Source organism: Salminus brasiliensis, chromosome 17, assembly GCF_030463535.1.
Source record: "Salminus brasiliensis chromosome 17, fSalBra1.hap2, whole genome shotgun sequence".
Lineage (NCBI taxonomy): Eukaryota > Metazoa > Chordata > Actinopteri > Characiformes > Bryconidae > Salminus > Salminus brasiliensis.
In genome coordinates, this window is record NC_132894.1 from 31,834,279 (window position 1) to 31,845,840 (window position 11,562).

The 11,562-nt window shown below is 42.0% G+C and overlaps 1 protein-coding gene and 2 non-coding genes across 3 annotated transcripts in view; 2 read left to right on the forward strand and 1 right to left on the reverse strand.

The window, feature by feature from the left end:
• The window catches only part of LOC140537697 (CLIP-associating protein 1), an 84,788-nt gene extending 76,709 nt beyond the window's left edge, over positions 1-8,079 (reverse strand). Inside the window, exons 1-2 of the mRNA XM_072659877.1 lie at positions 7,940-8,079; positions 6,064-6,575 (exon numbers count right to left, since the gene is read on the reverse strand). Coding sequence (XP_072515978.1) covers positions 6,064-6,258 — 195 coding nt within the window. The 5' untranslated portion in view covers positions 6,259-6,575; positions 7,940-8,079. The remainder of the gene's footprint in view (positions 1-6,063; positions 6,576-7,939) is intronic.
• Positions 8,080-10,209: 2,130 nt separating this feature from the next.
• On the forward strand, positions 10,210-10,282 carry trnar-ccg (transfer RNA arginine (anticodon CCG)). Its single transcript has one exon. It is a non-coding gene; the product is annotated as a tRNA-Arg (tRNA).
• A 1,162-nt stretch (positions 10,283-11,444) lies between these two features.
• trnar-ccg (transfer RNA arginine (anticodon CCG)) lies at positions 11,445-11,517 on the forward strand. Its single transcript has one exon. It is a non-coding gene; the product is annotated as a tRNA-Arg (tRNA).
• Positions 11,518-11,562: the final 45 nt, after the last annotated feature.

The following is an 11,562-nucleotide window of genomic DNA, read 5'->3' on the forward strand; positions in this document are numbered from 1 at the left end:
TTTGAATATATTATAATATATAAATATATAATTTCTATTAAAATGCAAATACACCTATCACATCTCAATCTGGCAACTTTCATGATGAATGGACCAATAGAAATCCTTCCCGATTTTTTAAACACTGACTTTTTGTTTTCCTTCTCCAGTACAGTTGAAGACATTTTGGAGATACGAGTTTGTGCATGGCAACGCTATGTAGACTATATGGACAAAAGTATTGGGACACCTGCACCCATTGAGGGTCAAGAGTGTATCCTGCACTCCCCGTCCGAGGAAGAAGGCTTTCTGCTACATTTTAGAGGAGCAAGGCTGTGAGCATTTGATTGCATTCCGCAATAAAAGAGTGTTAGTGAAGTCAGGATGTTGGATGATCATCACCCCACCTCATCCCAGAAGTACTGCATGGAGCACCAACCAGCATTCCATACACTCATGCATCCAACTGTCGGACGCAGCTGGGATTTGGTACATTCTAGTCATTCACACTGTCAGCATCAGCTGGTCCTCTGCTTGTTGTGAGGACCAGGCCCACAGACCATAGCATTGCCTGAGGTATTTCTTTGTGTCTGCTGCCTCCAAAACAAACTGGAATACCTCAGACCGCACAGCAGGCGGAGATCTAGGGCCTGCTCAGGTTTAATGCTTGTGTGCTGCATTACCTACACTGATTTGTGGAGTTTCACATTATAAACCTGAGAAAGCATCAACTTGTAAACGACACAGGCCTCCTCCCCCTACTACTACTACTACTACTAAACACAGGACTGGATACTTTTGTAATGCTAAAAACAGAAGCAGTAACGTTAGCGTAAGGCATATTTTCAGCTGCTCCTTATTTTTGCTGTGTCATAAAAATATACTGCATCATGATATGACTTTTCAGGATTGCTCACTGGGTTCCAAGCTTCCTTTCTTTTCTTTTCTTTCTATTCCTGTCCTTTCCTGTCCCTTTCTGTCCTTTCCTTCCCTGTCCTGTCCTTTCATTTCTTTTCTTCTCTTTTCTTTTCCTTTCCGGTCCTGTCCCTTCCTGTCCTCTCCTTTCTTTTCTGTTCCTGTCCTTTCATTTCCTTTCTTTTCTTTTCTTTTCCAGTCCTCTCCTGTCCTGTCCTTTCATTTCCTTTCTTTTCTTTTCCAGTCCTGTCCTGTCCATTCCTGTCCTCTCCTGTCCTGTCCTTTCTTTTCTTTTCCTTTCCGGTCCTGTCCTTTCCTTTCTTTTCCAGTCCTGTTCTTTCATTTCCTTTCCTTTCTATTCCTGTCCTGTCCCTTCCAGTCCTCTCCTTTCCTTTTTTTCCTGTCCTTTCCTTTCTTTTCTTTTCCAGTCCTCTTCTGTCCTGTCCTGTCCCTTCCTGTCCTCTCCTTTCTTTTCTGTTCCTTTCCGGTCCTGTCCTTTCCTTTCTTTTCCAGTCCTCTCCTGTCCTGTCCTTTCATTTCCTTTCTTTTCTTTTCCAGTCCTGTCCTGTCCCGTCCTTTTAATTTCCTTTCTTTTCTTTTCCTTTCCGGTCCTGTCCATTCCTGTCCTGTCCTGTCCTGTCCTTTCTTTTCTTTTCCTTTCCGGTCCTGTCCTTTCCTTTCTTTTCCAGTCCTGTTCTTTCATTTACTTTCCTTTCTATTCCTGTCCTGTCCCTTCCAGTCCTCTCCTTTCCTTTTTTCCCTGTCCTTTCCTTTCTTTTCTTTTCCAGTCCTCTTCTGTCCTGTCCTTTCATTTCCTTCCCTTTCCGGTCCTGTCCATTCCTGTCCTCTCCTGTCCTGTCCTTTCCTTTCTTTTCTAGTCCTCTCCTCTCCTGTCCTGTCCTTTCTTTTCTAGTCCTCTCCTGTCCTGTCCTTTTATTTTCTTTCTTCTGTTTTCCTTTTCTCTCCTGCCCTCTCCTTTCTTTTCTTGTCCTTTCCTTTCCTCTCCCGTCCTACCCTGTGTATTCTTGCTGTAACTACTTGTTAGCTAAGCTTCAAACTATGCTTTGTAGCACAAACAAAAAACTAACAAAAAAAAAACATACATGCTATCTCATGATGAACAGGCACTTTAGCAGTAGTGCTAATGCTTGCTGTTACTGTTTCCTCCCATTACTGGCGTCAATCACATGTCCAGCACGTTCCGTTTCACACATAACTAATGTTCAAGTCACGCAGGATGGAGGCTGTAGCTGCAACACTGGGATAAAGAGCTTGGCAGCGTAGCAGAGAAAGATTAGACATGTCGTCTCCTGTAGTTCATCTGCAGAGGTCATCCTGAGGCCACTGCTCCTCAGATGCCTGAGCCGTCAGTCTAAATGTACCCCAGTTGCACATATGCAGGCTGGGCTGCGCCACATCAGACAAACCCCAATGGTTTCTTACACACACACACACACACACACACACACACAGACAGATACACACACAAAGGCACAGGTGCTCCATTCAGCACATCAGTGAACAGATGTGTCTAGTGCACGGCCTTGAAAGAAATCAAGCAGGTTTTGGCCTGTGAGACGAAGGATACGCTCTGTGAAGCTTGACATGAACTCCAGATGATGATATGATTGCACGGTATGGTCAAAATACCATATTGCAGAGTTCTACAGGGTTCTACAAAGTTCTACAAGGTTCTATTGTAAGGCATTCCTCTTGGCAACCTGGGAGGGGTTAAACCCCAAACATTAAACCCCAAAATGTTGATTTAATGATCAAAAATCAATCTAGGACATTTTCCTTTCCACCTTAAACAGTGCAGCAGTGGCATTCCTGGTTGTAATGAGAATCTGCAGCCAGTCTGCAGCTAGTCTGGACCTTCGTGGATAAGATCTGTGACCCCTGTACATCAGGAATAAGTCATACAAGCTTTGGGAATCCACCTCATAATCAACAAGACGTTCTGCACCCCAGATGTGGAAGCTAATAACTACAGATGGCTTCCTTCTGCTTTAATCAACTAGCTGGAAAAAAGCAACCATTACACAGAGCCTGACCTCAAATACTGACCTGACCTTCTTTTTTTTCCAAAAGCTCCTCCACCTTCAAAATACGTCATCAGAGAGGGGGGGCTCTCCTAGTCTCACTCTTGAGGCATGTTTATAACGCATAGTAATCTGTATCTGCCTTCACTATTTTGACCAAAAGTATGCAGACACCTTCTCAGCTAGTGCTCCTTCTGAAGTCAAGGGTATTATCATAGGAAATCTGCCCCCATTGCTGCAGTAACAGATCCTACCCTTCTAGGATGGCTTTGGAACAGTGATGTGAGGGGTTGACTGCATTCAGCCAACAAGAGCATTAGTGAGGTCAGGCACTGAAGATGGATGATTAGTTCTGGGTGACATACACCACTCCAACTGGTACTAGTATTGACTAGAGCTCCAGCGGTTCAGGGAACACAGCTCAACAGCTGGGGGTGGAGGGTTAAATACTCCTTTAGTCAAACCGAGGTTCTGGGCATGGAGACCTCAAGCTCGTATGTGGACGCTCCAGAGCACCCCATTCTACTGGCAGTGCTTTTCTATGCAGTACTCCACATAATCTCCAAACAAATGTACCTGATTTTAATTATTAGGGGTGTCTGGATACTTTTGGACGTTTCATTTACTGCAACATCAATTATAAAATGATATTACGCAGCCCAAGAAGAAAACAGCTTTGAGAAAGAACGAATTTCCTTAAGCTTGACATTACGCTGGAATCAAATGGTAATCCGCTTCAGCTCGGCACTTGGCGTCACGAAAAAAAAAAAGAGACGACCATGAAAACACAGCGGTCACTCCAATTAAACACTCATCATGAGCTGAAAAGAAATTACCACAGTGACGAACGGGAAGCACAAATGATTCCGACTGACTGCATAACCACTACCCCAGCCTGCCGGAGCTCCAGTTCGTACAGATTAATACTGAGCACACATACGATGGGCCTACAGTTACGGTCTGCCGAAAGCTGCTGCCAAAAATCCACAAAACCTCCAAATGCCTTTTCCAGGCAGTATTCCTTACTCCTGGAATACTTTCCACTGCACTCATCAACTGCAGTCATTGCCACGACACATTCGGAGGTCACAGAGTTTACAACTGTACAACAAAAGCAGGCAATTTCTGGTGCACAGTAACTGTATATTAAAACCTCAATTGTATCTCAGAACTTTACAGGAGCTTAATTAACCTGAAAAGCAGAGTAAACTTTAATTGCAAGTGGAGCATTCCTATTGGTCCATTCATCATTACATTTAAACACACTGTAAAAAGCAAATGATAGATTCAAAGCAAGTGTCCCAAAAACCAACACACTTTCATATATATATATATATATATACACACATATATATCTGTTTAATCATAATAATATATATAATCATAATATAATCATCATCATAATAAAGTCTAGCTCCTCTTATTTGTATAAATCTATAATCAGACTTTCAGACTACTCATGGAAAAAGGCCCATTACAGTTCAGCCAATTAGAACAGAGGTAATTTACATATCAAAACTGGCAATGTTACAGGAGAAGGAAAAAAAAACCTTCTTAACGTTCAATGGAGGTCAAAGGAAATCACTTTGGAGCATTTCTATTGGCTGTTGAAATTTGGACAAAAACATAAATATATTATATGCTATACACCCAAATGTCTGTGGACACCCCTTCTAATGGATGCATTCAGCTACTTTTAAGTTGCACCCATTGCTGATACAGATGTGCAACTGCACACACATCTTGTCTAGTCCCTGTGGCACCATGCTGCCTAATGCCAGGTGTGGGCAAGAGGGGTATAAAGCCCCCCAGCATTGAGCTGTGCAGTAATCAAACTGCGGAACTTCTCTGGAATGATGGGTGGTGCTCCATCCAATATGTTTGGGCCGAGTTGGGGAGTGGGAGACGAGGTGGAGTGGTGATCATCCAACATCCTGACCTCACTAAACACTAACTGTTGTTGCAGAATGCATTAAGTCCTAAGAGCAATGCTCCTCCAAAGTCTAGTAGAAAGGCTTCGTCTCTGGCCAGTAGAGACAGTTACTCCAGCAAAAGCAGGATCAACTTTTTTTTAAATCCCTTTGATTTCAGAAGAAACAATGAACGAGCACATGTCCCAATACTTTTGTCCATAAAGTGTATGGTATTTATCATCAAATTGCAGGCAAAATTCTTAATACATGCCCAGCAAGCCACTTTTTGTGTTCTAAAGGGTTAATGAGTCAAACAGGACAAAAACAAAAGGGACTGACTGGATTCTTGGCGAAAAGTCAGAACAGCTACAATTATCTTGTAGTCTTTATGGTGGTCTGCAGGGTAGGCCTCATTTGTGTGCTTTTAGAACTTAACACAGTAACAAAAACAGCCTGTTTAGTCTATAAGATCTATAAGAGTATAATAGAAAGTTATGGTTGTTTTCAGTACAAAACACAAAAAAAAGACCTCACTAAATATAAATATTAATATAATATAAATATTTATATTAATATAAATATATGATATTTAAAAAAAGTAGGATTCAGGCATGTTAAAATAGCCCAGCTGCTACAGAGTGCAAGTACTATAAATACTGGACTGCCTCGTGTGTTTATACTGTGTATCTGTGTGTCCTCTAGCCAATGTTTTATAGGGTGCAGTATCAAATGTGCCAAAGCCAATTCTGCTGCATGACCAGTCATAACAACTAAGGTTAAGGACAGACAGCGGAGTGACAGAGGGTCTATTTGTCGAGGCGGAGACAGCAGAACGCTTTCAAATAACAAAACACAGCTTTTAAACCCAAAGCCTTGCAAATTAATATAAGTCAGATCCAGAACCTAACAGCCAATGACCAGGCCTACAGCAAACCCTGCTGAATCCAAAGCCCCACTACATAAGGAAGACACCTGCATCCTTTCCAGGAATAAGAGCGGCTGCTTTTAGCATTCTCACGATCAATAGCCATTTTCAGCTTAATGATTTGCAGCATTTCTGCTGAAGTGTGATGTGCACCACCAGGGTACGTCTCCATTAAATGTACAGCCAGCACAGTACAGTGATCCACTGTTCCAGCCTTCGGTGGACCTTAGAAGAAGCCTATTCATCAAATAAAGCCAAACATAAAGGAAAAACACTTGTTTTTGGTCACCTTGAAGTTGCTGGAGTTGACCCATGAAGTAGCCAGGCCGTCCACCATCCTGTCCAACATGGTCTGATCGTGCTCCAGATCATGTGACTTCTGTCTGTCCAGTACGTAGTCTATGATCTCCTGTCCAACCTGCAGCCGCCGCCCCAAGTCTTTCTGCATCACTTGCCCTACAATATATTCCATGTTGGTCTCCATATTTCTTTAGGACCGGCCCAGCTAGAGACCAGAACCCAGGGGAACGCATACAACAACAACAAAACAAAAAAGCCCACCCAACGCAATAAAGGTGATCAGCGGAGGTGCGAGACAGCACTTTATTCCCCAAAACGTCCCTTTGTTGTTTGCAAGCCACTGTATGTGAACACGAGCTGGCAAGTGTGCACCATATGTTTGGCTGAGAGCTATTACAGTAAACAGTTCAAACACTGGCAATGGAAAGACTTCAGCAATTCATCTGCGGAGGGGGGCGAATCCGACTCCGGGGCCCTCATTCTTCTACAGTGTTTAGAGTCCTGCAAGAAATGCACATTGAACAAGGTTGAGTAAATAGAGTATATATAACTATAAAAATGACCACAAAAAAAATAATAAAAAAAAATAAGTGTGCCGTCCAAATATTGACTGCTTAGTTTTGCACCAAAGCTACACTGGATTTTGGGTGCCATAGACTTCCATTGCTTTTTAGCTTCATTAGCCTTGCAGTTTAGAGTGCGAAACTAAAGAAGCCAACTTCAGATGCTAAATATTTCTTTAACATTTGACTAAATGTTGGTTTAAAGGTCGAAAGGACGTTTATTTTATTTTTTTTTAACCATTCCTTTAATTTCCTTAGCCCATTGACTAATGCAACCGAGGTAAACAGGATGCCCATTTGTCTGGGATAAGCTCCTGTGCTTTTGACAGCAGTCAAAAACAAAGCCATAAAGCTCAGGACTCTGGTTGTGGGATGAATTTAAGATTTATATGGCATTAAAAGCTAAATTAGAGACGCCCCTCCTGTCAGAAAACACTGCAAAGATGCAGGCAGTAAAGAGCAGCTTGCTAGCCAGCGAACGGTGGTGGTAAATCCAGATCCATATCCAAAAGAGTGAAAATCCGCTCCAGGATTTTGCTCCAACTGCCTGGGCAGCTCAGCTGCAGCTGAGCTGCCCAGGCAGTTGGAGCAAAATCCTGGAGCGGATTTTCACTTCCCTGACCTGGATTTGCAAAGTTAGGTTAGCTGGCCACTTTCTGTAGCTTCCCACCTTCAAAAAACACTACATTAATATAAATTACATTTTAAAATGCTGTCAATCGTTATAAACCACCAGTTTAAATGAACATTAAAACAATTTAACCCTGAAAGTGTCGAATTACACAGCTAGCAAGCGCTAGTGTTGTAACGGGAGCACAGCCTCAGCCTAAACCTGCACACCGTTAGCTGTAGTACCAGCTACTGGTATTCTTATTAAAGTTGGACACCAGGCATGCAATTTTAATTAAATTAAGCTGTGATTGATTATTCCACTTAACGCCAGTAAAGCCAGAACCGACAACCCCTAATATGTTATAGCACCATTCATTTTATATAGCTAGTTTTAGTCATGGCCATGAAAACAGCCTGTTATTAGAACAAGGACAGCATTTTTTGCAGACTGCTGCAATGTCAACAAGTCATGCTTTGTGAATCTGCCTCTAGCTTTAGCTGCAACAGACTACTACTTTCATTGATCAGCTGCTGAGCTTCAGCTAACTTACAGCAAGCTGGAAACGCGGAGGAGCTGCTGCTGCTGCTGCTGCTGCTGCTGCTGCAGCTGCAAGTGAACAGAGCAAAGCAGAGCAACCTCCGGAACGCACCACAGCCACCAAAAGACCACATAGCTTTAGACAGACGTACTTGCCGTGCTATCCCCTGCTCTGAGCATCGCTCCGGCTTTTGTTGATGGTCTGATATTCGTGTAAAACAGCAGCAACGCTGCTCTCCGCCCCGAAGTGCCGAGAAGCGCCTGCTCTGTATAAATGCGGCAGCGCGCATGCGCCTGTCCTAGCGCCTCTACGCCCGCAGGAGAGCTGAGAGAGGTGCGCCTCCTCCTGGTGAACTCTGCACACGGCCAAGACCACACTGTTTACACCCGAGCCCCTGATACAATCATTAATACACCATTTATAAACTTTACCTCGAATTAATCAATCATTTCATCAATTTAATAAACTGAGGGAACGATTTATTAAATAGAGGGAATGCTTTATTATATTATATTAATTATATATATTATATTATTATATTATATTAATAAATATTTCCCTCAATACAATAAATAATTCCCTCACTTTAACAATGTCTCATTCAATATAATATTTGTTTTTACTTTTCTTTGTTTGAAGTACGCCTCTAGTTTAATTATGTGTTTAATCTGTAACCTCTGTTGTCTAGCTGTATTTGTCTGTTTATTAATTTCATTGTTCAGTGTAACTGCCTGCTTACTGTGCATATGACAGTAAAACGACTTCCACTTAAATAATAAATAAAGGAATAAATGAAGGAATGATTTATTATATTGATGATTATTGATTTATTGATTATATTAAAAACAAATATTATATTGAATGAGACAGATTGTTAAAGTGAGGGAATTATTTATTGTAGTGAGGGAAATATTTATTAAATTGAGGAAACAATCTATTACATTAGACAACGATTTATTAAATGAAGGAAATTAATTTTCATATTAAGTAAATACCTTATTATATGAAGGGGACGATTTATTAAACTGAGGAAACAATTTTATTAAATTAAGGGAATAATTAATCAATTAAGGGAGCAATTTATTAAATTGAGGGAATTGATTGTTACACTGAGTGTTATATAATTAAATCATTATATATCATTATAATTATTTATGTCTCCAAATAGAGAATTACAACAGATCATTTTTTATTTTATTAATTCAATTCACTACAAGATGCCAGAATATAGGGGCCAGCAAAATAATACCATAATACATGTTTACAATACACAGTCATGACATTATTGATTATTGATATCTTTGATTTTTTTTTTGTGGTTTTGGGTCGTCTTGGATCACTGTGATATTATTTACCACAGTAACAAAACATCTCATCATATCACGTCATATTTCCCAACCCTACAAGAATATTAACAGAAATAAAATGTACAATGGAAGAAAAAAATGAAAAAGCACATTATATATGGCACGTGCCATATATTGATTATTATTATCTGTAAAAATATTATAGCTTTTACATTATTTCGATAATTAATTATTCTGAGATTCTTTGTAAGATATTCAGTCACTTCTTCGAAAAATCTATGAAATCTATATTTAAGCTTGTTTTTAGGTGTGTGTGTGTGTGTGTGTGTGTGTGTGTGTGTGTGTGTGTGTGTGTGTGTATCTTGGCCTGTTTAGTCTGTTACACTGTCCCTCAACTTTGTGAGCTGTTAGCGCCCCCTCCTGGACTGGCATGACCATGTCTCTTGTGGACAGAGAGATATTTTAGAAACTGCTGCAGACACACGTGGTCGGGCCCTGAGAGGGTCCATTTCACCTACACGACCCATTCTGAACAATTATACACCACAAATAACAAGAAAGCCCACCAGGATGTCACTGGGGTGGGTCACGCAGTAACGCTCAGGCTGCAGCCCCTCTACTGCTCGGTATGGGGGCTGTGACCTGCTCCGTCTCCGACCTGGGCCGGTTCACCCCGCCTTAGACGACCTGCTAACCCAGAGCTCCCTCGGGACCACCATATCGACACCGAACTTATCAGCACAGACCACCACAGCCCAGAAGCCCCGAGCTCACGCGCTCCACCAGCCTCAGCCTCCCAGTAACGTGGATTACAGGCGTGCGCGCGCGCCACCCAATACAACCATATACACACATATACTGCCCTCTAGCGGCCATCAGGGGAAGCACCACACTGCAGTTTGGAAAATTAGAAATACCATCGCCGGGCACTTTATTAGGAACACCTGTACTCTTTCTCATCCATGCAATAATCTAGTCTGATCAGCCAATCATGTGGCAGCAGCAGTGCAATGCATTAAATCATGCAGATATGGGTTCAGAACAGTAGAGATGAGGGTGGTGTTTTTCAAGAGATGCCTCCCACCCCTACAAGACCTAGAAACGTGCATGCTGTGACCTAGTGGCCTAATGGATAAGGCATCAGTCTCCGGAGCTGGGGATTGTGGGTTCAAGTCCCACCTGGGTTGGCTGTAATTTAAACGCCTGAAGTGTTTGATGCCTCTGAATGTTGCTCTCAGACAGTTTATACATGAAATAGAAGCAAACTTCAGGGCATAGTAAGAAAAAATAGTCCCTAATGAAACCTGTTTTTCTAGACCCTAAATATGAGATGTAAAACCAGGAGATGGTTTTGGAAAGTGAAAAAAATGTCTGAACTCGGGTTCCTTTTTCCACCGAAGTGATGAAACCTGAGTCATGAGCTCAAGTGTTTAAAACTGGCCATTAATCATGCGAGGAAGTGAATAAACCGGTGCTGTGTGATTACTCACCCTGTAAAATTAGGTCGGAACAGTAGGAATTTCCTCAGGCCTCAAAACCAGGTATATTTATCAATGGGCAGCTTCGACGATGACTTGCCCGCTCCAGCACTGCGTATTTTAATGGCATTCAAGCCATTCACTGACAATGTCTCACACTATTGTATGCCCTGTATACTAAAACATGCTCATCCTGAGCAGCAAACAATTCAAGTGCATTGTGGACGGAGGTGAATGTAGTATTTTGCATTAGTATTATAGCGAGGAATCAAATGCCAGGTGGGACTTGACCCCACAAGCTCTAGCTCTGGAGGCTGAGGCCTTGTCCATTAGGCCACATCCTAGGCACCTTCCTAGGTCTCTTTATGGCATATCTATTCCATATATCAGCTGAAGAGGTTGTGATGACAGATTCTAGCTGAACCAGCAGCTCCTGATGCATGTTGAGGTTCTTCAGTTCTTCTGGAAGTTTATCCTCTGGAGGTTCAGGCTGTGTCCCAATTGGGTTCTACACACTAATGCTATACGGTATGGATTATAGTTATATTATATTTAGTACTCAAAATATTAACACACTAACCTGCTTTCTAGTAACAGAAAATGATAACGCGTTACTATGCCAACATATGCAAAAGCAAAAGAGCCTGCTCTACCCATCTCCATGGGTAGGGTTTACTACCACCATGTTTGCAGAGCTTCTTGACTTCATTGCTCTGTCCAGTGTTGCCTGAGGAGGGGGGGGGTCCTGGCGTTCCACTTACCTACATACTTACCTACATGGTCTTCTAGTGTAATGGGTTATTGTGTGGCCTTGAAATATTGTGGCATAGCCTCAGTGTATTATTTTATGGCTATGAAGGAGCACTCATGTGGCCCAGTGGCCTAATGGATAAGGCATCAGCCTCCGGAGCTGGGGATTGTGGGTTCAAGTCCCACCTGGGTCGCTTGTGTGGGAAATACCTGTTCTGTTCGTCTCCTCAATTTCAGAA